Below are 27983 nucleotides of genomic sequence, written 5' to 3' on the forward strand. Positions count from 1 at the left end.
ATCCGCCCTTGGCTCAAGTTAAGACAAACAGTTTCAAAAGTTATTGAAGCTATTTGCAGAACATCTTAAGTAACAAGCAAAGAACATCAACAACAAAAAATATAACTCCATATTAACTTGCGAACAAACTAGCGAGAGCAGCGTTTTACAAGCTGCTCCTGTTTTATAATGACATCGAATAAAACGTAATCAATTTTTATACTATCTTTTTAATACACGGTAGAAGCTCACTGAATTGTCAATTGTGCTGTGTTGTTCTTAAATTGGTAATTTCCATTCATATATCACTATTCACAATACATCTGCATTACTGCAGGAATAGTTCACCACAATCACATAACTTAAGTCGTTCTTTATTAAGCGGAAAGAGATTAGGTTATGCATAACATCTAAACTGCAACTTTTAAAAACTGTTGGATACACTGCAGAGTGAAACTCTCCGCTCCCCTGTTTCACCACTCTTGCCAAGAAACTGATGTAAACACAACAGCGGCGCCATCCTCCCAAAACCGCACTGCTATCCTGGTCAGGTAATACCTATCATAGCCTGGGTTCTTGCTGCTCCCCAGTTTTTACCTTCTACATCCACCACTGATCACCAGGTCAAATATTAATCAACTTTCTCCCTTCGAGGCGTCAAATGCAATAGTGGCTCAGTTTGTTTTGTAATAACGTGACAATAAACTTAAATATCTATAACGAGCTGGATTTTTAGTTGAAAATAAAGGATAATGACTTTTTAAAATTTTTGATTGCACTTTCTGTATCCATGTACTTAACATACGTGATCATGTGTGCTAGGTACCTGATTCAATCTCCTGATAGAGGCAATGTATTTTTGGATCACATGCTAATCAGTAAATCAACATTTTGGTGCTGAGAAAAAAAAAGTTGAACCACAAAAAAATCCTCCTCCAATTTCATCCTGCAGGCTTGGAGGTCCTACCGCCCATTGTTCTCTAAATTCTGAAGGAACTTGGTGTTTCGCTATATCGGAATTTAGTGGAATTCACAACTGATTCTCCGAATAGTATCTATAACAGATTCCTAATAAACCAATATCATGTATATTTGATTTAAGAAAATGAGATAATATTTTGGTTTGTCAAGTAAATGCTAAGTCCGTATGATTCCTCGTTGTTACACAAGATGATCCTCGAATCAACTTTAGCATAGTATAGATATCCCATCATATAAAAGTACATGAGATAAATCAATTAGTGGAATTATCACTAAGCATTGTAGCCGGTTAATGGCATAAGGGCCAGCGTAACAGCTAGTTTGTGTAGCCGCCTTGCATCAGGTGCTTCAGATAAAGTTCAATGCTTATTAATCACAATTTAATGAAGGTAAAAGAATGAAACAAAATAGAGCGTTGTGCCTGCTCCACAAGCTCTCTATCATGGTATCTGGAGGTCACCAGTAAATTTTAAATGGGGATGAATGCCATTTGATATATCTTTGGAATGATCATGAAAAAAAAAAAAAAAAAAAAAAAAATTTTCTACAGAGAAGTTATTTATATGAGGCACCATTCACAAAGACCGGGGAGTACTTTCTGTTTTGGTATTGTAGCACAATTAACTGGTAGCTATTCTGAAAATGGTGTCCCACATGAAAAACAGTTTTCTACAAAAGTGTTTATTTTTCATGATATTTTCAGTTACATGTCGCAAGACATAATTTGCCACTTAATTATTTTCAGATAATCCTCAGAGCTTTTGTAGATTCTGTGGGACAAGATGAACAGTTCGTTCAGTGCGCTCTGTGGTATTTTATTTTTCACTCTTTCATCCTTTTTGGATCAAAAGATCCAATATATTTCAATGAGAAATCTTCTTGTAAGATTTATGTTTGGAGAACTACACATAGTTTAGCCAAATCCAAACTATCACTGAACTCAGTATGATGTGCTTGTTCCGTAAAAGGTCACGGAAACTCGATTAGGGGACGTTCAAAAATTTTGTGGCCCCTGATCCAAAATTTTGTGGTTAATAGGGTAGAATTGTAATCCTCGTATCTTTCTGGTGTGGAAGAATAGTATGATTATTAAAATGAGGATTGATATTACTAATGCAATAACACCTCCTAGTTGATCGGGAATAGAGCTAAGAATAGCATGAGAAAACACTAATTATTGGCCAAGATCATAATCTTTTGTTGCATTTTTTGATCATTCCTAAAATTCTTGTTATCTTCAGCCGTTTGTAATTTATGTGCTGGATGTTTTATTTGAAATGTACAGAAACACCTTCAAACAAAAACAACGAACATTATAGTTATCAGAATTAACCAATAAACGTATAACGCTATGTAAAGTAATAATATTATTTTTAGGAGTATTTGAAGTAATAATAGAAAAACATGTCTTTTCATATCGAGATGGTTTTTTCGCCTTTAACCTTAGTAACTCCTCAAACGGAATCTTAATTGGATATTCAGTGTCCCATCAGCGTGAAGTCTAAAATAAAAATATGGAAATTTGAGCTTATAGCCTAATTTTACTACTTGGACCCTAATCCTAATCCCATTAAATCGCAATCCGAATAAATCCATTTACCTTAAATAATCCCAATGAATCCATTTACTTTCTACTTATCATAGTGAAAGTTCGAAAATTTATAATTTATGAATGATCATATTCACACCTTAATTCGAGAAAACGATAAACATATTATGGACAGTTTCTGAAACGTTTCGTCCATTGGCAAAACTAGAAACATACGAGGGCGTTTTTTTTTTCAATCTCTGCTAAGACACCACCTAGCTTTATAATTTAAGTTGTAATTAAAAGCATGTTTCTTTTCTCTTTGATTTCTTTTTCTTATAAATCTGTCTGGCAACAGGTATGTTACTCAGTTTTTAAGTCACCCCAGATAAATGGGAATATGCAAGCCTATCATCAAATACTTTATCCTGTAATTGGTCGACATATGGCTGAAAACCCTAGCTCTGGTGTCCTTTAGTCACCAAAATCTGATCACTTTCACATTTGACCCTGTTTCTGTGAGTGCGATCATCTTCGAGTTGATATTACGAGAGTCTGACACAACATATGCATCATCTAACGCCCTTTATTTTTTGAATCATCCTCGTACTTTACACAGTTCATAGATGTAATTCCTTCGTACTACTACTAATAAAGCTGTTTTGTAAATACCTGGGAGACACAGGAAAGACCTATGATGTAGGAGATTAAGCAAACAATAGCGATGAAGATCTCCTTTCTCCTTCGTAGCAATCGAGGCCATTCGTCTACCATAGCAGTGATGAAACCTTCCATTGTGCAGAACTGGAAATGATCAACATTTTGTTACTACACATAAGCACTTAAACGTTTAAGTTCATCTTATTAATATCGTTTCTTAATACTTGCAATTTATAACGTTACCGGAAGGGAAAACTCTGCTCCTCTACCACTTCTCCATATATGGATATAACTTACACATATCACTCCATATAGGAACCACAGGTGTAGTTACGAGTTCTACCATACCACGTGAACAGTATTAGAAAAAAAAAAAAAACAAATAATGACGAAGCACTGTACACCGTAAGCAGCAACGAGCTTTCATAACTAGAAAATTAAGTTGTGAGCAGGAGCGCGTCCACGGGGTCCCCATCAGGTCCGGACCCCTTCAAAACTTCCTAACTCAACATATATTTCTACATTTTGTCAATAAATCACTACCTATTTTTAACAGGGAAATTACTGATGTGACATGAAAATTTGATCTTAACACTTCATCTTTACTCTTTCTCTTACAAAAACAATATAGTTCTATCATTTAAAGAAAGTATAGGCGAAAATATTTTACAATTATTTATCGTCTTTTCGGGTGCAGAATTATACCCGTTCAGTATTACATAGACGTAGTGGCTTGTAGTATTGAACCCCAAAAGCTTGAACCCCTTTCGAGAAAAGAATCTGTGTGCGCACCTGATTGTAAAGTTATATTGTTAATTGTTTCAACATATTTTTTTCTTACTGGAATGGCTAGAATATATATGATAAATAAACACAACAATTTTGGAATTGAAAATTGTCTGTTTTGCTAATAGATGGCTATGGATACCGTGCATTTTAGATCAACATGTATAGCTATGGAAAGCAAGTTAATATTCGCTTTTAAAAAAGTTTAAATTTAACTGAGTCGAACGAAGAAGGTGGGACGCGGTGGCTCAGTGGTAGAGCGTTCACCTCCGCTGCTTGGGGTCCTTGGTTCGATCCCAGCTCGCGCCGTGTGGACATTGTGGTAGACAAACACCGTGCTCGTGGGTTTTCTCGGGGTTCTCCCGTTTCCTCTCACTTTCTTCATTTCACTCATTTCTCATAATTACCGTCTCCTTTAGCCTAACCGGCATAATCGTGGGACGCAAAACTCAAAGATTTCATTTCATTTTTCATTTTCGAACGAAGAAAAACAAGTAAGAAGTAGGGGAGATAATTAAGAAGAGTAAAACGAACTGCTTGGGATATTGTTTGAAATTAAACTGTGTACTGAGAGACGTGACAGGAATGTATGTAGAATGAAAAAGAGGATTGAATGACAATGAAATTTGATAGACTATGTTGAAACGAGTTATTCATTCGCCAAGACGAAGAGATTACCTGAATAGTATAGCGCATAGGATATTTTCAGTTTCAGGAAGCGGCATCCCAGAAATAGAACATTTGCAATTATAATGGTGAGATAAATTTCATTTTTCATTTTTTTTAAAAAAGAAGTTTGCTTATAGAGCTTCTATATTAACAACATAATTAGAGAAATAAAGAATGCTTAATTTCTGGTTTTGTTCTTCTGTAGAGCTCGTGATTGACTAAAGTCCGTAATTCCTGTCATGACTGCCACATGTAATGACATTTTTAAATTATACAGTCAGTTAAACCCTTACTTTGGAACCCCCTATGGATTTCTTGACTCTTTAAAATTAATAATACAAATTGGATTCGAGTTAGTGAAGTGCCCAACTAAAACACCAAAAAAATTACTATATTGACACTAGAAGGCATGAAAGCGAAAAATAATAAAAGATACAGCCCACCACATTAAACTTTCTTGCCCTAGTTCCTTAAACTAAACCATGTTATACTGCGATTACTTGTAAAACATTTATATATGAAATAGAAGAAATTTATATACAACATTATATAGATACAGAGTGATAACATGCGCGGTTAACAACGTTTGGGAGGTGAATCTACTCACAGAAGCACGAAGAAAATGTCAGTAAACATTTCCTCGGAATCGCTTAGTGGTTTTTATACGTGGTTCTTATTTTAGGGTAGTTCTTATTTTTCTACTTTGACTTTTTTTGAGCTTCATAAATGGTTCAATATTAGATCAAACTAACCCATTAGAAAAATGAGTTCAATTGAATAATATTAAATGGTGCCCCAAGTGACCTCAAAGTTTGTAAACATTTACAGCATAAAATATTAGGCATGTAAGTGTTGAAAGACAATTGTAAGTTACTAAACATATATTATAAAGGTAACATCCCATTAAATGATTAAATATAAGTTGCAAATAACCTTAGATGAGTATTTGTGGTGAAAAGCTATCCCAAAACCACATGCCATATGAACTTTTCTTATTAAAATTTCCAACGAACTTAAAATGTTCGTTACTATATCTGTGTGTTTGTGTGTTCGTCTGTCTGCTATTTGCTATTTTTTTTCAATTTTGAGTCCTCCATTCGATAGAGCATAAAAAATCTATCTGAGAAAGTGATGGAATTTTTCGCGTCACTATTACCGTTCCCGAGATATTGGCCAAAAGATGGCCGATTTCGGAAGAGTTAAGAATCCATATCTCTGCAACCATAAGTCATAGAGATATTATGTTGGTGTTGATGAATAAACTAAGAGGATGATGAGCATTTTGGTACCGAATAGTAACCGGTGGCCACTGGATAACTGGCTACTGGCAAACTGACCACCGTTCTACAGATATTGGCCAAAAAAGTTCCAATTTCGGAAGATTTGAGGAGCCTTTTCTCTGGAACTGTAAGGCATAGAGAGATGATATTTTGCGAATTTTTGCGAGAAACAGAAGGAGGTGTGGATGAAAAGATTCACTTTTACATGTAGGGAGCATCATAGTTATCTTTCCCTCTCCATCTCTTCATTCATTTTAAGTTCGTTCTGGCAACGCTCTTGGAGCATTCTCAACTGGTTAAATCTGAATCCAAGGTAGCGGACTTTAAGATTGCCAACATGACGGACAGGGCAGGATCCATTATTTCTGAGCGAGAGTGCACCAATAACAACCAGTACATTTGAATGAAATTTTAAATTTCTTAGTGCTTTTAGGCATCTGTGGTGTGAATGAGGAATGGCCCTGGAAGTGTTAAGTGTCTGGTCTCGTTGAATCTTTTTCCTTCAAGCTTCAGAAAATGGACTTAAACTATTGCTTTTGCAAAAGTCCGCTTTCTTTTAAGCCCCAAACGGAAACATGAGAGCAGAAAGTTTTTGGAAAGTGTTGCTATTTTCATTGTAGCTTCCACTTTAGATAGTGTATATTTAAAACAAAGGGCGGAGGGTACACATGCACCGATGCACTCCTCTAAATTCGTCTCTGTGACGGTGCTCTACAATTATATCGTATGTGGTTCCTATGTAAGTTATGCTGTCACTCCCTCTAGCCGTTCTAAACGTACAAGTTGCTTTTGCCGCATATTGTATGTTGTAAGTGCATTGAAAATTTGAACACGCTTGGGGCACAATTTAATATTATTCAAATGAGTTAAATTTTCTCATTGATTCTAAAAAAAAAAACAACTTAAATTTCTACTCTTGAGAGCACAAATGTCATATGTTCAACTTTCTCAACATTGACTTTGTCAGCTTTTTCGATAGTTGATACCTGCTATGATAAGTTGATATGCTAGCATGCATCTAAAAACTAATAACATGTTGAACTAAATCCCCAATGTTCAACTACGATCCTGATTTTTGCCAATATTTTGAAACTTCGAAATAGTTTCCTGAAAAATTTAGACAACTGGACATATGACAGTTATGTTCTCAAGACTCGATTTTAATCTTTTGGGGAAACCCTAGCAAATATATATATATATATTTCAGATCTACAAAAACTCAGCAGTTAAAAGATTAATCAACTGTTCAAGTGGGAAGAGTTACCTGCACTGCATCATCGGGACTAATGCCCGTGATTTCTGTGTCCTGGGTTCGATTCATAGCCGAGATGCTTGCCTCAGATACGCACTTGGCTAATGTTTCGGGTGCCACTTTAAACAGTGCGTTCTGCCTCATATAACGTCGGTGTTTGAAAAAAGACATTGAACTCAAAATAAGTCAATCTGAATTTGATAGTCTACGTACTTCTGAATACAACCCAGTTTTTACTTTCAGAGAATTATTCGATTTGAGGGAGACTTTCCGGAATACATTTCCATTCATTTCAAATGTAGTTGTTGTCAAATTACAATAAACAAAAATTCCGTTTTATTTTTCTTCTTCTTACCTGACTGTCCAATCCGATGAAAAGTAACATTATGAAGAATAGGCAAGCCCACAATGGTGAACCTGGCAGTTGTAATACTGCAGATGGATATGCTAGGAAAGCAAGACCAGGACCTGCAAGAAATGAGTAACCTAAGTCAGTATTTGTATAACGTTCCTTAAAAAATAATTAATGAAAAAGTAATGGATGTGCCTTATTATAATTGAATCGATTTCTGTTAAAAGGGTGTATGTAACATTTTTTTTTTACGATTTTATTTTTTTTAATATAAAATTGAGTATTTTAGATGAAGATGCAACGATTTGTGTTAAAAGAAGTGTAATTCTTGGAAAGTGTTGAAAATATAAGCCATTGAGTTATATTATTATAATATTATACTATGATATATTATAATATATGAATGTGCTCTGTTGGTCGGTCTATCAGCTGTACTGGAATCTGAACAATCGCTCAAGAATTTTGGGAATAAAACTTAAAGAAAACTCGCTTAGGTTAAAAATACAAATCCTATCATTAAAATAATATTTTCTTATGCAATGCTACTTCCTTGCATTCCCAATTTGTACGGCATTCATTCCCTCATCACACAACATAAATAAAATCCACCTAAACTTATAATTGCCTGCCTCTGCTTTGGCGTTACACCAGGTGAAGATCAGTCTAAACTTTGTAGCCACAATTTTAAATCCCATAAAAGATACCGTGAGAAATTTTCAAATTTTATTCTGGCACAGTATTAAGGTTTGCAGGATTTATATTTAGCACGTAGGTGGCCAAGGTATATTCCAGCATTAACCTCAGTATTTCCCGATATGGATTGAAAGTACTTTACAAGTCGGAGTAAGGCAAACAGTGACGACAAGTGATAATTCAGAACTTATCCTGACAGAGATTATTTTTTTAAAAGTAATTTTTGGGAGAAAAATGTTTGATTTCAAATTATTATTATTACTAATTACTATTATCAGTATCTCTGTCTTTCATTAGTATACTACCAATGTAACAGTGTATAAAATTTTAGATATATTTCAGTAAAAAACATGGTTTCACATTTTATGTCACCATGTTTTCTGTTAAAAGGGCGTATGTTTCCAAAGTTTAGTAATTTTTGTAGATTAAACCATAATTCACAGTTACATCCTATATAGCTAATAAACAATCAGTAACTATGTACACTTACACATATTTTTCTTTTTTTTTTCATCAACCGAACCGACTCGTGAAAAAAGTTTTTTTTTTGTCATTTCTCGAAAATTGTGTTTACTGCACATACGCCCTTTTAACAGAAATCGATTCAATTTGCAAAATTCTCTCTGATTATACCGAAGCTCTGGTTATGTAGTTACTGAGCTTCACCACACAAATATAAAAGTCGCATGAAGACTAGTGTCTGACATAAACAGATATTTATTATTTATTCAGTGCGTTTCAAGCGCTCAACTTATTTCTGGTAAGTACAATATATTTAACAGAGAACTTATCTCAGTCCTTCCGAAAACTGAATTTGTTCTTTTATGCCATACTAGACAAATGACAGTAAAAAACACAATCCCCAGTTGTCTTAAATTTTTACACATACCTCGTACTATTTTAATTCCGTCGCACTTTGGAGAACACTTTTAAAATGACAGTCGTTAAATCAAGTAACTGACATGGTGAATCATTCTACTAGCATACAATTAGTATTTTTCAAATACAGTTGCCAAACAGCTACTTTCACAAAGGCATTTTCATTTTATTAAATGGACATGACTCTTATGCGGGATAATAAAGTGGGGCATAAATTATTTATAAGTCATTAGTAGGAATGAAATAAGCTGGCAACAAAGGGGAACATAGCAAACATAGAACAACAGATGGCAGCACTTCTACTCATATAAATATAAGAAGATACGTATTTTCTATACTAACGCAGACTATTTTCGTGAAAGATTACCGGAAATGTAATATGTTGTTCGTTACTTCGTATAAATATTAGATCTACTGTGTAAATCTTTGCTCAGAACAAAAAAGAAAGGAAAATAAAAATAAAATCTAACATGAATGTTCAATGTCTGTTACCAGATATCTTTGATATCCTTGGAAGGCAATGCACACTCTTAAAATTACGGTATAGAAATATCTACCTGTTACTCATGATTTTGTGGTGGTTGTGATACTTTGCGAAGCTACTGCTCTTTGCAAATGCAAGGTTGCGTTGACCACTAACAAATAATAGTTATTAATATTAGTAACTGAATGACTTGCGTTCACCATGTTAGCTGGGGTGTAACTAACAACGCATGGTATATATAGAAAGATCACCATTTTGCTGTTCTTTTTCCCACGTTTCTTCGTTCAATCATCTAGTTCTGTAACACCGCTGTGGTGTTATTTTCACATCGCTCAACACCATCTCTGTGTCAAATAGATAACCTCAGGCCTGTGTTAACCAGAACACTGGGCCCTTGGCGTTCAAATAACACGCTGAATTGGTAGTTAGGCTGGAACCACTCGTTCATGTTAACCGCAACACCGAGCCCTTGGTGTTCAAATAACACACTAAATTGGTAGTCACGCTGGAACCACTGGACTGTGTTAATCGCAACCTCGGGCTCTTGGTATTGAAATAACACGCTAAAATGTTACTTATAGAGGGACAATTGATCTGTGTTAATCACAGCACCGAACCCTTGGCGTTGAAATAGCACGCTAAATTGGTAGTTACACTTTAACCACTGGACTGTGTTAACCGCAACACTGGGCCCTTGGTGTTGAAATAACACACTAAAGTGGTAGTCGTAGTGGGACCACTCGTTTGTGTTAACAGCAACACCGGGCTCTTGGTATTGAAATAACACGCTAATGTGTTAGTCATAGTGGAACAATTGATCTGTGTTAACCGCAACACCGAAGCCTTGGCGTTGAAATAACACGCTGGTACCACTGGACTGTGTTAACCGCAACACCGGGCTCTTGATGTTGAAATAAGTGGTAGTCATAGTGGGACCACTGGCCTGAGTTAAAACTGAGTTGCCATAAGATCATCATTGTATGTAGTTCTTCAACAATGAACCTGTCACAAACACTGCCTTTTCTCATAAATAAATTTCTTTGTACTTATCCCATGACTATTTTCTAAATTTTAATAGGCAGTAGATATCATGTAAACAAATGCAAACTACGTGGCTACAGATATTCATTAGTCATATTAATAAATTGTATTTGTATAAATTAATAAATAATAACTGTTCCTTCATAATCAAGTGTCCAGTGCACGTTGTTGGGATTTTGATTTTCACAAAGAGTTCTTGTCTCAGATTATGGCTGTGTTTAATATTTTTGCCGCCTCGGACCATTAAAAATGCCGCCCCCTGAAAATGGCGCTGATCCTGGGAGAGAAGGGGCTTGTGCTCCCCAACGTTTGTTGATTCCCAAGAACCTGAATATCTGTACAGGGTACTTAGAACATTACTTGGATATTTAACAACGAAATGCTCCATAATTTTAATAATGGAAGAAGAAATGTAACAACTTAAATTTATAAGTAAAATGTTAATTAATTATTTATAACGTAATGTATTCGCGTTACTTGGAAATTTACAGACTTGCGTGTCATATTTATATGCGCGTGATAATAAATTTCTGAAATTTTCAGAACTGGAGTATGATAAAAAGAAAGAGGGTCAAATAAAATTTACCGCCTCCAAAACTTCACAGCCTGGGCCAGGGCATATGTTGATCCATTCGTAAACACGGTCCTGCCTCGGACACTAACTTCTACCAGGCCCCTTCTACATTTTTGGACTGGCTACGGTCCTGCTTGGCACGAGCTGAAATCGAACCGAGAACCGCATGCACCAGAGGTTAACGCTGTACGACTAAGCCACCGCGATCCTCCAGTGCTTGAAAGGGATTTTATACTAGAAGACTAGCCTTTGGCCATAGACCCCAACGTTTCCTCAGCCTGCGGATTCGCATCTCTGACGTATCAGCCTCTCCATCAACAGTGAATTTCGTGCATTTGCTCTTCATATTTCCTAAATTTGCCCAGCTGGGGGCTTCGCCTCCACACCCCCGCCTTTTCTCGGTCTACGGCCTCGTACCTCTTAAAGCCACAATTCTGCCGAATTTCAAGTTTCTTTTCCTATTTCAACTATCTAAAAGATAAGATTTTGTATCCCAAGAAAACGGCTATTTAAATAACATGGGGATTTCTTCATCCCCCTTTCGACCCCTTAAAAATTAAAAATATTCATTTTTATCAATTTTGCTGTCGGTTAGTCCCGGAAAGCAACCATCATGTCAAATTTCAACTTTCCACGTCAACCGAAAGTGCCCCTTTATTTTGCCACTTCATATAGTTTTATATGTAGTTAGAATAATAAACGTTACTCGATCTTTTAATTTTACCGGTAGAACTCAAGGCACTAGGAATTTTGTAACTTACGAGAAATGGCAGGCCTTTAATTCAGTAACAGCTTAATGAAAGAAAACTATCACAAATTTTGCTCAGTCAATTTATGGTCTTTACATTTTCAGAACCTAATTAAGAAGAGCAATCAAACTTTCATGTTATATTGTTATAAAGGAGATGTAATAGCATAAAACGTGTAGTTCTAACTCATAAATAACCTTCTATATCGAAGAGAGGGGGTGAACAAATAGAGCATCTAGCAGCGTGTTGAAAGTAGCAAATGTATTCACTTCGTTCGTCAACAGACTCTGCTTTGCACAAGCGCGAGATGTTTCTCTTTCACCGCGGGGAGGACATTTCGCTTCGTGTCAGAGCTCGAGTGCTCGTTGCTATGGAAACAGGAACGGCTTCAGTATTGAGTAGGTGTGAGACAACAGATGGGGGTTTACAGATGCTTTTGCTTTCACTGGCGATGAAGCGAGAACCTGATTCTTTATCTTATATTCAGTTGCAGGTTTGGCATCCATTGGATAACATTGACGTGAATTTATGAATAATTATTTTATATCATAAACGTTACATGCACAGATAAGTCGCAAAATCAGTAAATCAACTGATTAGAACAAATAAAAATATGTAATGAAGCGTAGATAAAACATCTTAAGGAATAACATTAAAAAGAATATGGCCTAAGTGGCTTAGAGATACGATTCTCACCTTTGGTGCGAATGTCCTTTCCTCAATTGCAGGACACACAAATTCCTCGTGGACAACGCCGAATTCAAGAGTTGTTGCGGAGTTTCCTTAATTTCCTAACACTTTCTCATTCCACCAATTCACTTAATTTTCTCATCCGTCTCCTTTATCTAACACATCATAACCGTGTGATGTGAGGTAACGCAGTTCATAGGATCCGAAACGCATTCGTAGATATAGTTCCGTATTTGCTTTAAATATCAAAAAATACTTTCGATAAAGTGGATACTTTCAAATATCTAGGATCAAAATTAACAGACCAAAACCATATTCACGAAGAAATTAAATGCCAACTAAAAGGAGGGAATTTGTGCTATTATTCAGTTCAAAAACTACTGTCGTCGCGAATTCTGTCGAGGAATCTGAAGTTTAAAATATATAAAACGATAATAATGCCTGTTGTTCTGTGTAAGTTGCTTACTCTGAGGAAAGAATGTAGACTGAAAGTATTTGAGAACAAGATCCTGAGACAAATATTCGGACCCAAGAGGAACGGGAATGGGGAACGGCGGAAACTTCATAAAGAGGAACTGCATAATTTATAGGGTTTGCCAAACATTGTTAGAATCATCCAATCTAGAAGGCTGAGGGGGGCAGGTTATGTATCCAGAATGGAAGAAGGAAGAAACGCTTTCAGAGTTATCACTGGAAAGTCAATCGGAAAATGTCCATTAAGAAGATATAGGCGGAGATGGGAGTATAATATTAAGATGAATCTCGCAGAAATAGGAGTTCAAAGTAGAAACTGGATTCAGTTATCTAAGGGCAAAAGTCAATGGAAAGCTATTGTGAACATGGTATTGAACCTGCGGGTTGCATAGACCATACGTTAGTTAGTTTTGGAACTTAGATAAATTTCGAAGTGAACAACGTTTAAAATTACATTTTGAAGAATAATTTTATTTCAAACGATACTTCAAATGTCTCACTACACCACTGACTCCATTACGTTTAGGAAAAATTAGATTTTAGGTGTGACTTAAATTTTGATTAAGATTCTCACATTTTTCCTAACTCTTATCGTAAAAATGCTGAGATAGTACTTTTAGTTAAATGAACGATGCCTTCTCTCTGTATTCTTACCTCAATGACAGAGAAAAAAAATAATAACAGCAAGAAGATTGGAAAAACGTATTGTTTGAATAGTGATCTGGAATTACTTTAAACAGACAAGGAGATGGAAATTCTTATGAATTTCACAAAGCATGAATTTAAACAAATTTAATTTGAGAGCAAATGTTTCAGCTGTTAACTGGCTAAATAGATTTTTGACTGCTTTTCAAGTTGAGCATAATTCATTTTCGGAGAATTTGTGTTACTTACCTGAAGCAGCTACTTCGGCCACAGGTTTCCCTTGCTCGTGTGCCATGAATCCTACCACTGAGAAAATCACAAAACCAGCGAACATACTGGTACATGAATTCACGCAGCATACAATCAAGGCGTCCCTGAAAAAAAAAAGTGCAAAATTATTAAGAATACGAAATACATACCAAGTCGTTCAAAAACACATACATTGCGAAATTTTACAAATTGTGATTTAAAAAAAAATACGGCGAATAATTTTATTATAAACAACGTAATAAGCTTACATGGGGTTTGATTTTATCTCCTTCAAAGTACTGTCCTTGGCTAGAAAAATATTGAATCCATGACTGTACGCATTTCTGGAAGGCTTCTTTTGGAAGGGCGTTCAGCTGCTCTGTTGTGGCCCTCTCAATGTCAGGAATGGTGTCAATACCTATCCCTTTAAGCACGCTTTTAATTTTGGGGAAGAGCCAGCAATCACATGATGCTATATCTGGAGAACACAACGAATGTGGACAGACAGGAATACTTTTCGGTCAAAAAACTCGCGGATCAAAAACAAGGTGTGGCACTGCTTGTTTCACTGGTAAAGAAGGAAGCAATTGCCTATTTAATATACGGTTAAAATGCTTTTCACAGACTCATACGAAATGTTTAGTTCTTCATAAAGCTCTCGAATAATCATTCGCCTGGTTGAACAAATCATTTGTGCCACTTTTACACGTCTTCATCTGTTCTTGACCACGAAGGACGTGTGTTGCTCGTTTTCAACCGACTCATTGCCGCTTTTGAATCGCTCATACCAGTTATAAAGTCTTCAATATTACCGCTTCATCGCCGTACACCGATTTTGACATTTCGTGAGCTTCTTTGGCACTGTATTGCAGTTTAGAATGAAACTTAATGTTGTCGCGCGACAGACACTCTAAACACGTCCTCACTCTTCTGCCTCTGGAAGCCAACTAACATGTCACAACTCGCTCAAACTCAACACTGACCGTACCAAAGGTTTAGGCTACCAGGCTTACTAGTAGAGTTGGATACTATATCGCTAGATGGCACTGTGCAACTACATTCACAGGACTTTTGATCACACCTTGTAGAATTGTAAAATAAATCTTGTTGTTCAGAAAGCCTATAACTAAACACACACTTTGTACGACACAATTTATTTTTACCTCAAAGGATTTAATAATAAGTTAAAATTATTTTTTTTAGAGAAGCTGAACTACTTAAAGTCTTCAATAGCAACAACAATGATAACACAAAACTTATAGTAATTTATGATTATATTTTGTATTAATATTAATTCGAGAAAAATAATACATGTGCCGCGATTAGGTAAGCACTTAGCGAAGTAGGTCGCCAATCAAAAAAGATCGGGAACCACTGTATTAAGGTGAAGAGGTATATTATAGAAAAATCATATCTTCAGAATTCTCAAATTATTTTATGGAAAGACACATACTTGGATCTTTGAGCAACCTTAAACTTTTAAGACATTTTTTTTTCTTTGGGCTACTTTCTTTCAATAATAAACATGGGTTAGATGTGCTGTACATACAGAAGTGTACTTGTACATGGATCTACATGACAAATTCATCCATATATAACATGCCGTATTAGCCCCGATAATAATGACGTTGCTGCAAAGAATGGTCCCGGAAGGAAACTGATTTGCTATTTTTATATTTGAATTTTGATTGCTTTTAATTTGACGTCCCATGATTATACAAGGAGGCAAAGGAAGACGATGGTAATGATAATGATTGAAGTGATGAAATGAAGAAAGTGGGAGGAAACGGGAGAACTCCGAGAAAAATCCAAGCACACGGATTTTTTCGATCACGAAGCACACTTCGAGTAAGCTGGAATCAAATTAAGATTTTTTTCCCCGATAGTTATGAAAACAGAAATAAGAAATAACGTCTATTTTCTGTAGACAACTTTAAAAAAGAAAAAGAATGACTTTTATATGAGACAAAAGATTTTCATGTCGCCTCTCAACCTTTTTGTAATCGTTAGAACAACAGTAAAATATTGAAAACAGAATTCATACCACTCGAATTAATTTTCTGAAAATTGAGACCTGTTTAAATAGCTTTTTCCTAAACGAACGCGTTCTTCAAGCCAAAATTCATTAAAATTCTTATTTCTTCTTCTAAGAAGTAGTTTATGTTACCCACAATTTTTGTAGATACGCCACTGAATGAACTTTCATAAAATTGCCGTTTTGTTTCCGGAGAAGCGTTTTAGAGAAGTATCATTACAATGTTCAGAATTTTTTTGTAGATAAAAATGTTTATAAGCAAGCAAGAAATGCTCGTATTAATATATATACAGGGGTGCCCACAAAAGGGGGCTATGACGCAAACTGCGTCATTGAAATATTTGGAGAGTTAAAAATCTATATAAATATGTTTGAGGGGTGTAAAAATTAATCGAAAAGATTTTTTTCATGGAAGAACACATACGGATAGACAATTGAGAGGGGTGCATCATGGACATGAGGGGGTGGGCACCACTGATATATATATTACTAGCAGCGTTCACCCCGCTTCGCTGGGGTCACCCCGGAACGCAATAAACTTTGTTACTTAGATAATTTTTACTTTTTCGCTTTCAAGTGATATGATAAAAACCATAGAAGATTGGAGTAAATGTTAACATTATATCGCCTGTCATTTATGTTAACCCGCCGAGTGACACGGTCATGTGGGTTGCATATAAATACGGTTAGATTTAGCTATGATGAGCTAACAAAGGATTTGTACGTTATGGACACTTGAATGGTCAATTATCTCAAGACACTGGTAATTGAAAATTAAAGTGATATGATAAAAACCATCTAGGGTCCAAATCTTAATAACCCCCCAAAAATGAAAGAAATTGGTTCAGCCGTATTAGCGTGATGAGCTAACAAAGGATTTGTACGTTCTCTTTTATATATAAGACTAGCAGCGTTCACCCCGCTTCGCTGCGGTCACCCCGGAACGCAATAAACTTTGTTACTTAGATAATTTTTACTTTTTCGCTTTCAAGTGATATGATAAAAACCATAGAAGATTGCAGTAAATCTTAACATTATATCGCCTGTCATTTATGTTAACCCGCCCCGCTTCGCTGCGGTCATCCCGGTGCTGGCATATTGTAAAAGTGTCTGTAAAAATAAGCAAATCAATTTAAAAATTTTAAACAGAAGATTCAAGCTATTTTCCGCTGTATATCGCCTGTCATTTATGTTAACCCGCCGAGTGACACGGTCATGCGGGTTGCATATAAATACGTTTATTTTTACCTATGATGAACTAATAACAAAGGATTTGTACGTTATGGACACTTGAATGGTCAATTATCTCAAGACACTGGTAATTGAAAATTAAAGTGATATGATAAAAACCATCTAGGGTCCAAATCTTAATAACCCCCCAAAAATGAAAGAAATTGGTTCAGCCGTATTAGCGTGATGAGCTAACAAAGGATTTGTACGTTCTCTTTTATATATAAGATATTATGACCAAGGGAGGGGCTAAAACATAGTTTAATATAAACGATTATGTCCGTTTGGCTAAGAGAGGCGATGATTAAGGCAAGTGAATGATGATGGAAGAATTCTTGGAATGAAAATGTTGAAGGAAGCCGGAGTACCCCGAGAAAACTCACGGACACGATGTTAATTCGCATACTGACTTGAATAGACATATCAGATATGCCTCGGAAAAATCATGTATATATATATATATATATATATATATATATATATATATATATGTGTGTGTGTGTGTGTGTGTGTGTGTATATAATATGTAAAATTACACTATGATTATAAATGTGCGACTACGTATTACTTATAGGTAGTAACGCGCCTTCAGTAGTAACTAAAAGTTTATTGTGGTCACATTTAGCGCGTGAGTCTCAGGCATATACTTCACTTAGGTTCGTTTCTTCCTCATAGTAAGACATTTTTTTCAGCTTGCAGCAAAAGCAGCTGAAATCTACTACAATATTTCAGACAAAAAACTCTTTATTCCTGTAGCGATAATTATTTTCTTTCATTAACGACACAACCCATTCAAGTTTTAAGAATCTCAAGTTAGAGCTTATCTTAAATGGTCATACAGTCTAGTTACAATAACGGCTGTTTTAAAAAAGTTGAAAGTTTCTACGTGTTTCAGCATATCGGGTCAATCTGACTCTGAAACCTATTTTGCTATCAAGGCTGTTAAACGACTTTGCCAGAAAAAAAAAGTTTGAAATGATATCATTTTAAGCGTAGTCACGTTTCTGTAACCTGCGAACACTGCTTCCGTTTTCTGAATGAGTTCTTTCAGCTACTTTGAAGATTTTCTTTTTAAATTTGGCGCAGACGCAAACTTAAAATAGCTCCATTTTATGACTTTTAATATTTTTAGCCTTGAATTTTCATTGGCATTCCATAATACACTCTTTGCTCTGGAAAAGACTGCAGTTAGAGATAAGTGTTTCTTCTCAGGCGATGTAATTTCATTTTTCTTCTAAACTGGTTAATGAGTTAAGACACTTTCCTTTTAATGCTTCTGTTGGGACAAACTTGTGTGAAAAAGGAAACAAATCCACATTTGGCTTTTGTAAGTAGAATGTAAGTTATTTATATACTTATCAATGAAATGCCCGTCCTTCGTACGGGGAGAACGGATTTATAAAAAAATATTTGAACCCCTTTTCCCCTTAGAATATGTATTTCAATAGAAGTGTAATTATTAACTAACTAACTAACTCTACGGTATATGAATTCAATGTCGCGTTTACGAAAGCTCTGCATTGACTTCTGTTCTTAGCCGACAGGATCCAGTTTCTACTTTGTATTTCTATTTTTGCGAGATCCATCTTAATGTTGTCTTCTTATCTGCCTTCTTAATGGTCGTTTTCCGATTGGACTTCTAGTTAAAACTTTGAAATCGTTCCTACTTTATTCCATTCTGTTTATATGATCTCCTTATCTGAGCCTCCTAGACTTCATGACCTTAAAAAAAGTTTGGTAAATGGCATATATTATGCAGTTTCTCGATTTAAAGTTTCCGCCATTCCCCATTCCCGTTCCTCTTGGGTCCGAATATTCGTCTCAGGATTTTGTTCTCAAATAATTTCAGTGTACGTTCTTCCCTCAGATTAAGCTACCATGTTTTGCAACCATGCAGAACAACAGGCATTATTATCGTTTTATATATTTTAAGCTTCAAATTCCTCAACAAAATTCGCGATGACAAAAGGTGTTGAACCGAATAACACGAATTTTCTGCTTTCAGTCAACATTTAATTTCTTCGGAAATATGGTTGGGTTTGTTAATTTGACACTAGTTGTATAATTATAAAACTCATAATGTACTGTAATTTTGGTATAAATTTTCAACTCCTCTACCACCTTAGGATACGCTCGTTAATCAACATGAGATGATAGAAGTCCTTCAGATAGGTAACAACTTTTTTTTTTTTTTTTTTTTGTTTCAAAACTCATTTCAAACTGGTAAGATGTTCTCCTTTATGTAATCACAAACGACAGACAATGTTTATTCCAATGTGGCGAAAAAATATAGAAATCGCCCATTGCTTCTCTTTAGACCAGAATTTTGGAAAGTGCTGCGTTACGTGTCCACATGAATTTTATCTGCAACGAGGAGTTTACAGTCGGAATAGATATGAGGGAAAAGCTTGTATACCAATACACACTTTCCCCTCATACCTTTTCTGTCTATCAATACAAAACTTGGCACACACATTTCTTATCCCCTATATTATTTTTCAAGATACATTTAAATTGTGTGATTTTATCCGGAACAACTCCAGAGCGGTCCAAAGTTGATGCAAGGGATTTCTAGAAGGAATTTTCCGGACATTCTCCCAATTTTTTTCAGTTCAACTACATTATGGGCCCCAATGCATAGCACCTCTGGAAAGCTTGTTTGATGCTGAAAAGAATGAACTATAAACCAAGACTTTCCAATGAACAGTGAACATGCAATAGCTATTTCACTGCGAGTCTATGATTTTCTTTATATTAACAGGGTTAATGGGCCCTATGGACTTACTCCGTTGTCCATGACACCTAATTTTTTGTGCATGAACACATCTTTGTAATGTTTATCGAATGGACTAGGTTTGATTCGGATGTCCGGATAACAGGTTCATGTCCGTCCCTTGTGAGCAAAACATTATGAATCCCCTTTACCTTCCCTAGCATACATATTTTTTATTTTAAAAAATGCCTTTGTTATTTATTGGTCTCTTATCAAAAGGAAGTTTCTGTCCATAATAATGTTTCTAGATATATTAGCATAGCATGGACAAATCCATGAAATGAAAATGAAACGAAATCTTTCAGTTTAACGTCGCACGTTTATGTCCGTTAGCCTAAGGGGAACGGATGACTAAAGCAAGTGAATGTTGATGGAAGAGTTGGTGGAATGAGGTTGTGGGAGGAAACGGGGGTACTCCAAGAAAACTCACAGTCACGATATTGCGCACCACAAACTTACTCGGCCGGGGATCGAACCTGGGACCCCAAACACCAGAGATACACGCTCTACCACTGAGCCGCTGTTCCCCGCATGTGGGCATCTATGAGTGAGTTACTTCACTCTTTTATGCAATAGTACAGATTGCCCTCACCTCATTTTTTCTTTTAGGAGCGGAATGTTTGAAAACATTGAGAGACGTTTTCTCTTATTTTTATTTAAGAGTTTATTTATCAAATTTCACATCTCCAACTTACGCGAATCCTTAAATTGGGCGCTTTCTCATTAAAGGAAGGGAACTTTGGATATTGTAAAAATGGCCACTCTTTCCCCAAAGAGAAATGGAATTTTTGCAGACGCTGAAATACATATTGCGTTATTTTTGTTTGAGAATTTATACATCAAGTTACACAACTCAAATTTAAGCATATCATTAAATTGGGTACTTTTTTAATAAATAAAAGGAAAAATTGATATTATAGATTGGTCGAAAAGTGTAACTACTTTTTCAAGTTATCCATCCTGAGTGAGGTTTTCCTGGGTTTTCTTCATTCACGCCACGAAAATGCCGGGATGGTATCGAACATAATAGCAACAGGCCGCTTTCTTCCTTCCCCAATCCTTTCTTCCTTCCCTTTCTCCAGATAGTTTGCTCGCCGATGGACGTCTTCCCTCATACTGACAAGCTAACATGGCCATAGATGCCGAAAGCCCAGAAATCTAATTCCTAATCCTAATCCTAGTGACAGGTTAACATGGACATGCATGCCGAAAGCCCAGAAATCTAATTCCTAATCCTAATCCTAGTGACAGACTAACATGGCTTTAGATACCGAAAGCCCAGAAATCTAATTCCTAATCCTAATCCTAGTGACGGGCTAACATGGACATACATGCCGAAAGCTCAGAAATCTAATTCCTAATCCTAATCCTAGTGACAGGCTAACGTGGCCTTAGATGTCGAAAGCCCAGAAATCTAATTCCTAATCCTAATCCTAGTGACAGGCTAACGTGGCCTTAGATGTCGAAAGCCCAGAAATCTAATTCCTAATCCTAATCCTAGTGACAGACTAACATGGCCATAGATGCCGAAAGACCAGAAATCTAATTCCTAATCCTAATCCTAGTGACAGGCTAACGTGGCCTTAGATGTCGAAAGCCCAGAAATCTAATTCCTAATCCTAATCCTAGTGACAGGCTAACGTGGCCTTAGATGTCGAAAGCCCAGAAATCTAATTCCTAATCCTAATCCTAGTGACAGACTAACATGGCCATAGATGCGCAAAAGCCCATAAATCTAATTCCTAATCCTAATCCTAGTGACAGGCTAACGTGGCCTTAGATGTCGAAAGCCCAGAAATCTAATTCCTAGTCCTAATCCTAGTGACAGGCTAACGTGGCCTTAGATGTCGAAAACCCAGAAATCTAATTCCTAATCCTAATCCTAGTGACAGACTAACATGGTCATGGATGCCGAAAGCCCAGAAAATCTAATTCCTAATCCTAATCCTAGTGACAGGCTAACGTGGCCTTAGATGTCGAAAGCCCAGAAATCTAATTCCTAATCCTAATCCTAGTGACAGACTAACATGGCCATAGATGCCGAAAGCCCAGAAATCTAATTCCTAATCCTAATCCTAGTGACAGACTAACATGGCTTTAGATGCCGAAAGCCCAGAAATCTAATTCCTAATCCTAATCCTAGTGACGGGCCAACATGGACATACATGCCGAAAGCCCAGAAATCTAATTCCTAATCCTAATCCTAGTGACAGGCTAACGTGGCCTTAGATGTCGAAAGCCCAGAAATCTAATTCCTAATCCTAATCCTAGTGACAGGCTAACGTGGCCTTAGATGTCGAAAGCCCAGAAATCTAATTCCTAATCCTAATCCTAGTGACAGACTAACATGGCCATAGATGCCGAAAGACCAGAAATCTAATTCCTAATCCTAATCCTAGTGACAGGCTAACGTGGCCTTAGATGTCGAAAGCCCAGAAATCTAATTCCTAATCCTAATCCTAGTGACAGGCTAACGTGGCCTTAGATGTCGAAAGCCCAGAAATCTAATTCCTAATCCTAATCCTAGTGACAGACTAACATGGCCATAGATGCGCAAAAGCCCATAAATCTAATTCCTAATCCTAATCCTAGTGACAGGCTAACGTGGCCTTAGATGTCGAAAGCCCAGAAATCTAATTCCTAGTCCTAATCCTAGTGACAGGCTAACGTGGCCTTAGATGTCGAAAACCCAGAAATCTAATTCCTAATCCTAATCCTAGTGACAGACTAACATGGTCATGGATGCCGAAAGCCCAGAAAATCTAATTCCTAATCCTAATCCTAGTGACAGGCTAACGTGGCCTTAGATGTCGAAAGCCCAGAAATCTAATTCCTAATCCTAATCCTAGTGACAGACTAACATGGCCATAGATGCCGAAAGCCCAGAAATCTAATTCCTAATCCTAATCCTAGTGACAGACTAACATGGCTTTAGATGCCGAAAGCCCAGAAATCTAATTCCTAATCCTAATCCTAGTGACGGGCCAACATGGACATACATGCCGAAAGCCCAGAAATCTAATTCCTAATCCTAATCCTAGTGACAGGCTAACGTGGCCTTAGATGTCGAAAGCCCAGAAATCTAATTCCTAATTCTAATCCTAGTGACAGGCTAACGTGGCCTTAGATGTCGAAAGCCCAGAAATCTAATTCCTAATCCTAATCCTAGTGACAGACTAACATGGCCATAGATGCCGAAAGCCCAGAAATCTAATTCCTAGTCCTAATCCTAGTGACAGGCTAACGTGGCCTTAGATGTCGAAAGCCCAGAAATCTAATTCCTAATCCTAATCCTAGTGACAGGCTAACGTGGCTTTAGATGCCGAAAGCCCAGAAATCTAATTCCTAATCGTAATCCTAGTGACAGACTAACATGGTCTTAGATGCCGAAAGCCCAGAAATCTAATTCCTAATTCTAATCCTAGTGACAGGCTAACATGGTCATAGATGCCGAAAGCCCAGAAATCTAATTCCTAATCCTAATCCTAGTGACAGGCTAACATGGTCTTAGATGCCGAAAGCCCAGAAATCTAATTCCTAATTCTAATCTTAGTGACAGGCTAACGTGGCCTTAGATGTCGAAAGCCCAGCAATCTAAATCCTAATCCTAATCCTAGTGAGAGGCTAACATGGCCTTAGGTGCCGAAAGCCCAGAAATCTAATTCCTAATCCTAATCCTAGTGACAGGCTAACGGCCATAAATGTCTAAAGCCCAGAAATCTAAATCCTAATCCTAATTCCATGATAGAGCCACGGTGGCTCAGTGGTAGTTCGTTCACCTCTGATGCATTAGGACTCTGTTTCGATCGAAACTCGCACCAAGTGAACTTTGTGGTGGACAACCGCCGTGTGCTAGGGTTTTTTCGGGATTCTCCAGTTCGCTACCACTTCGTTCGGTCGACCATTCCATTCATTTCTCATCATCACAATATCCTTTAGAATCGCCGGCATAGCCATGGAAAGTAAAACTCAAATGATTTCGTTTAATTTCATATAATCCCCTGATATACGGATGATCCCCGTTGTCCCTCTTACTAGAGGAATTTTTGAAAAATCTGAAACACGTGTGAGATTATTTTTATTTAAGTATTTATACACCGACTTCTTCATTCTCATCTTAAGCAAATCCTCACATTCGACACTTTGTGAATATACAGGGTGTAACAAAAAGGTACGGCAAAATTCCAGGGGTAGATTCCTTATGGGCAGACAAGCAAAAAAGTTTATATGACTATATGTCAGGAATTGTATCGTTACAGAGTTACGGCCATTGAGCCATCTGATACTGTGAAATAGTCACATTCTGGTCGCCCCTTAATGTGAATCAATTTAAACGGCAATAGCTCACCCCTAATTAAGCTAGGAAAATAATTTTGGTATCAATGTGTTCTTGAAGGATGAAGCTTTCCGTCGATTTCATGTACATGGAGAGTACCATGGCGGATGGGAGAGGGAAACTATCTGTCTTTTTGTTTTTTGCATCACGTAGTTACTCGTCCTTATCCGCCGTTGTACCCTCAACATACATGAAATAGATATCAGTCGAAAGCTTCGTCCTTCAGGAACACATTGATACCAAAATTATTTTCCTAGCTTAACTAGCGGTGATATACTGAGGTTTAAATTCAGTCACATTAAGGGGCGACCAGAATGTGACTATTTCACAGCCTCAGATGGCTCAATGGCCGTAACTCTGTAACGATACATTTCCTGACATATAGTCATATAAACTTTTTTGCTTGTCTGCCCATAAGGAATCCACCCCTAAATTTTGCCGCACCTTTTTGTTACACCTTGTATAAAAGGAAATTTCAATATTATAGAAATTGGATCCCTTTCTCCCCATAGGAGGAAAATTTTAAGAAATGTTGAAATAAATATTCTCTTGTTTTTTAATTAGAAATCTATATACTGAATTTCAAATTCCAACTTAAGTGAATCCTCAAATTTGTCACTTTTTGATTAAGCAAAAGGGAATTTGAGGATTTTAGAAATGTCCCCGTTTCTTACCTGAGGAACGGAATTTTCAAGTATGCTCAAATACGTTTTCTCTTATTTTAATGAATAGTTTATTTGCCGAGTTACATAACTCTGAGCTTAGGAATTCATGAGATACAATATTCTTGGGGGTATGGGGAATGAACCTCTTTTTTCTCCCTTAGGATACATATTTCGAAAAATGCTTCCTTAACTAATGCTTTCGTAACAAGTGTAGTATCAAGCATAAATTTTACTTTTCTACCTTTAGTAGCATACTATGGCCTGGACGATGATGAGTCAGTCATCTGCTCTTTCGTACAGAGCTCCTTGGTGGCTAAGCGGTTAGCGTACGCGCTTTTGGCGTGGAAGACCCGGGTTTGATTCCCGGCGGGAGCTCATGCGATTCGGATTCCACATTAATCAGTAGGCCAACATCTCATATAGCCTCGCTGCTGAAAGAGACGCTAAACTTAAATTCAACTCAATGCTCTTTCGTACAATAATATAGATAAACTTATATGAGCTTTTTGTCAACACTTATCATCATCATCATCATCATAGGTATTCTGCCATTATTGTCAGGTTACTTGATGCAACTGAGAAGCTTACATGTTTCACGGTCCTCTGCTAAGCTCTCCGTCTTCAAGTACGTTATGTCTATTTCAATACAGTCTATCAATTGTAGCCGTCTTTGTCCCCTCTCTTTCCTGTCACAATACCTCAAGTACGTCCCCCATGATACAATTCCTTCTTAGCAATGACCCAAACCAGTTTATCTTCCTCTTCTCAACAATATCTAAAATTGTTCCTTCCTCCTCCCCCATCATTTCTAACAACCTCTCATTTTGTTTTCAGCTCGACCCAACTAATTCTCTCTATTCTTCTTCACACCCACATTTTGAAATCTTCCAATCGTTTTTCATGATGTCCATGTTTCTGCCCCATACAGTACAATACTCCAAGCGAAGCATTTTATGAGTCTTTTTCTCAACTCTTTATTCAAGGTCCCACAAACACAGACTTTTCTTTCTCCTAAAGGCTTCTTTCGCCATTTCCATCAACTTGTTAACACTATAGTCTGTGGTATACTATTTGAATCTTCATGATCTATTAGTAAGTCGGAGAAGGAGGACAAGGACAACTGTGGCCATTTTGTAACCCACTATCCCATTTCCTCATTAAATATTCAATTTTATTTCATCACTCCTAAAATTAGTGCATAATTCAATTATTTATTATTATTATTATTATTATTATTATTTATTATTATTATTATTATTATTATTATTATTATTATTATTATTATTATTATTATTATTATTATTATTATTATTATTATCCAATTTTTAGCTTTATGATCTTCATATATCATTGCTGTTCTATTTGGAATTGAACTTGAAGCAAAACACGACAGAGGCTAGCTTGATGGCTATTTGTTAGTTGAATGTCTTTCATAATTCACTGTATCGTTGTTTCCTTTGTCTGGTTTCAAAAGCAGTTTTGTTTATTAGTATCGATACTTGTATTTCCAATAGAATTGGAAAGAACGATACCATTTTTATATTTTCACACTATATAGAAAATCATTTCACATCATAGAAAATATTGTGCGAATCACTGAAACATTCCTCAATGGTCTAGTGGCTGGCACGAGCGCCTTTGGTGTACGTGAACCCAGGTTCGTTTCTCGGTTGGAGCATTGAACACATTATAATAATTTGGACTTTATCTTAAACTGTAGGTCTTGTCGACATAGCCTAGGTCATGAAAATATACAAGGGATGATCGAAAAAGAAGGTTACAAATCCTAAAACTTTTATGTTAGTCACTGTAACTTAACGAAAATTTATTTGTAGATTAATAACATGTCTGCCTTGGTGCAGGTTTGAAGAGTTTTGATTCTGATCATGTATACCTGAGAAGCGGACATTAAAAATGAGGACTCGTCTGGAAAATTGGTCAAGAGTAGAAGTCAAGTCACTGGTGCGGTTCCTGTGAGAGAAAAACATTGCACCTGTCCCGTGACATTCATAGGAAGTTTGTAAAGGTGTATGGAAAGGGGAGCAACATGTAGGGAAGTGATGTCGTGCCTTCAAAGAAAGACGGAGCAATATTATTAATAACAACTCTGTACACAGCGGTAGACCTAGTGTCATACTTCAACCATTGACGTTACTCTTGGAACGACTAGAGCACCCCTTCTACAGCCCTGGCCTAGCTCCAGTGACTTTCACATTTTTCCTTGTTCTAAAACAAAAAATGGCGGGCCAGCGTTATTTGGCATGTGATTATATCAAAACAGCTGTATCACGGTGGCTACGACAACTTGACGCGGATTTCTGTGCAAATGATATAGAAAACTTTGTCATTGTGATAAGCGGTTGAACAAAAACTGATTATATAAATTACTATTGTTGAGTGCCCTTTATCATCAGGTGTGTTGATCTTCCAGCTGTATCTCACAGATAAATCATAATAGGCTTTGTAATAATTTTTGATCATCCCTCGTACATTAAACTTCAACAAACAAAATCTAATCACGAAACTTCATACATCAGCCAAATTATGTTAATTCGTGAAAAGCTTGTGTTTTAGATTTACCAATATACCAGGGTAGTGGACAATTCAACTTACCAAGATAATGTGAATGTGACTGTATGGGGAAACTGACTTATACGCCACCCTGTACTAAGTCTATAAATAAGGAAATCAATAGTTAAATGAAGTATACTTACTTGTACACGTTGTTATTGAATTTATTATAGCTGCCCAAAGCAACTAGTGTACCGAGACCCAAACCATACGAGAAGAAAATCTGTGTTACAGCGTCAATCCATACCTGGAAGCAAAACAATATATTAAAAAATAAATTTACGTATCTAAATTGCTCAAATTTAAGAAAGAAGTAATATATATTGAAATCAATTTCTATATTTACGTTTTTACTCCTATAATACATTCTTTTAAGTTCATTTTTTTTTCGAACACACATGTATGATA

The 27983-nt window shown here is 36.5% G+C and overlaps 1 protein-coding gene across 1 annotated transcript in view; it reads right to left on the minus strand.

Moving 5' to 3' along the window:
• Positions 1-27983, minus strand: part of Gat (sodium- and chloride-dependent GABA transporter) — a 212640-nt gene that overhangs the window by 14568 nt on the left and 170089 nt on the right. The window contains exons 8-11 of the mRNA XM_081761475.1: positions 27719-27822; positions 13966-14090; positions 7491-7603; positions 3161-3292 (exon numbers count right to left, since the gene is read on the minus strand). Coding sequence (XP_081617601.1) covers positions 3161-3292; positions 7491-7603; positions 13966-14090; positions 27719-27822 — 474 coding nt within the window. The remainder of the gene's footprint in view (positions 1-3160; positions 3293-7490; positions 7604-13965; positions 14091-27718; positions 27823-27983) is intronic.

The sequence above is a fragment of the Thermobia domestica genome, chromosome 6 (genome assembly GCF_964235325.1).
Source record: "Thermobia domestica chromosome 6, izTheDome1.hap1.1, whole genome shotgun sequence".
Lineage (NCBI taxonomy): Eukaryota > Metazoa > Arthropoda > Insecta > Zygentoma > Lepismatidae > Thermobia > Thermobia domestica.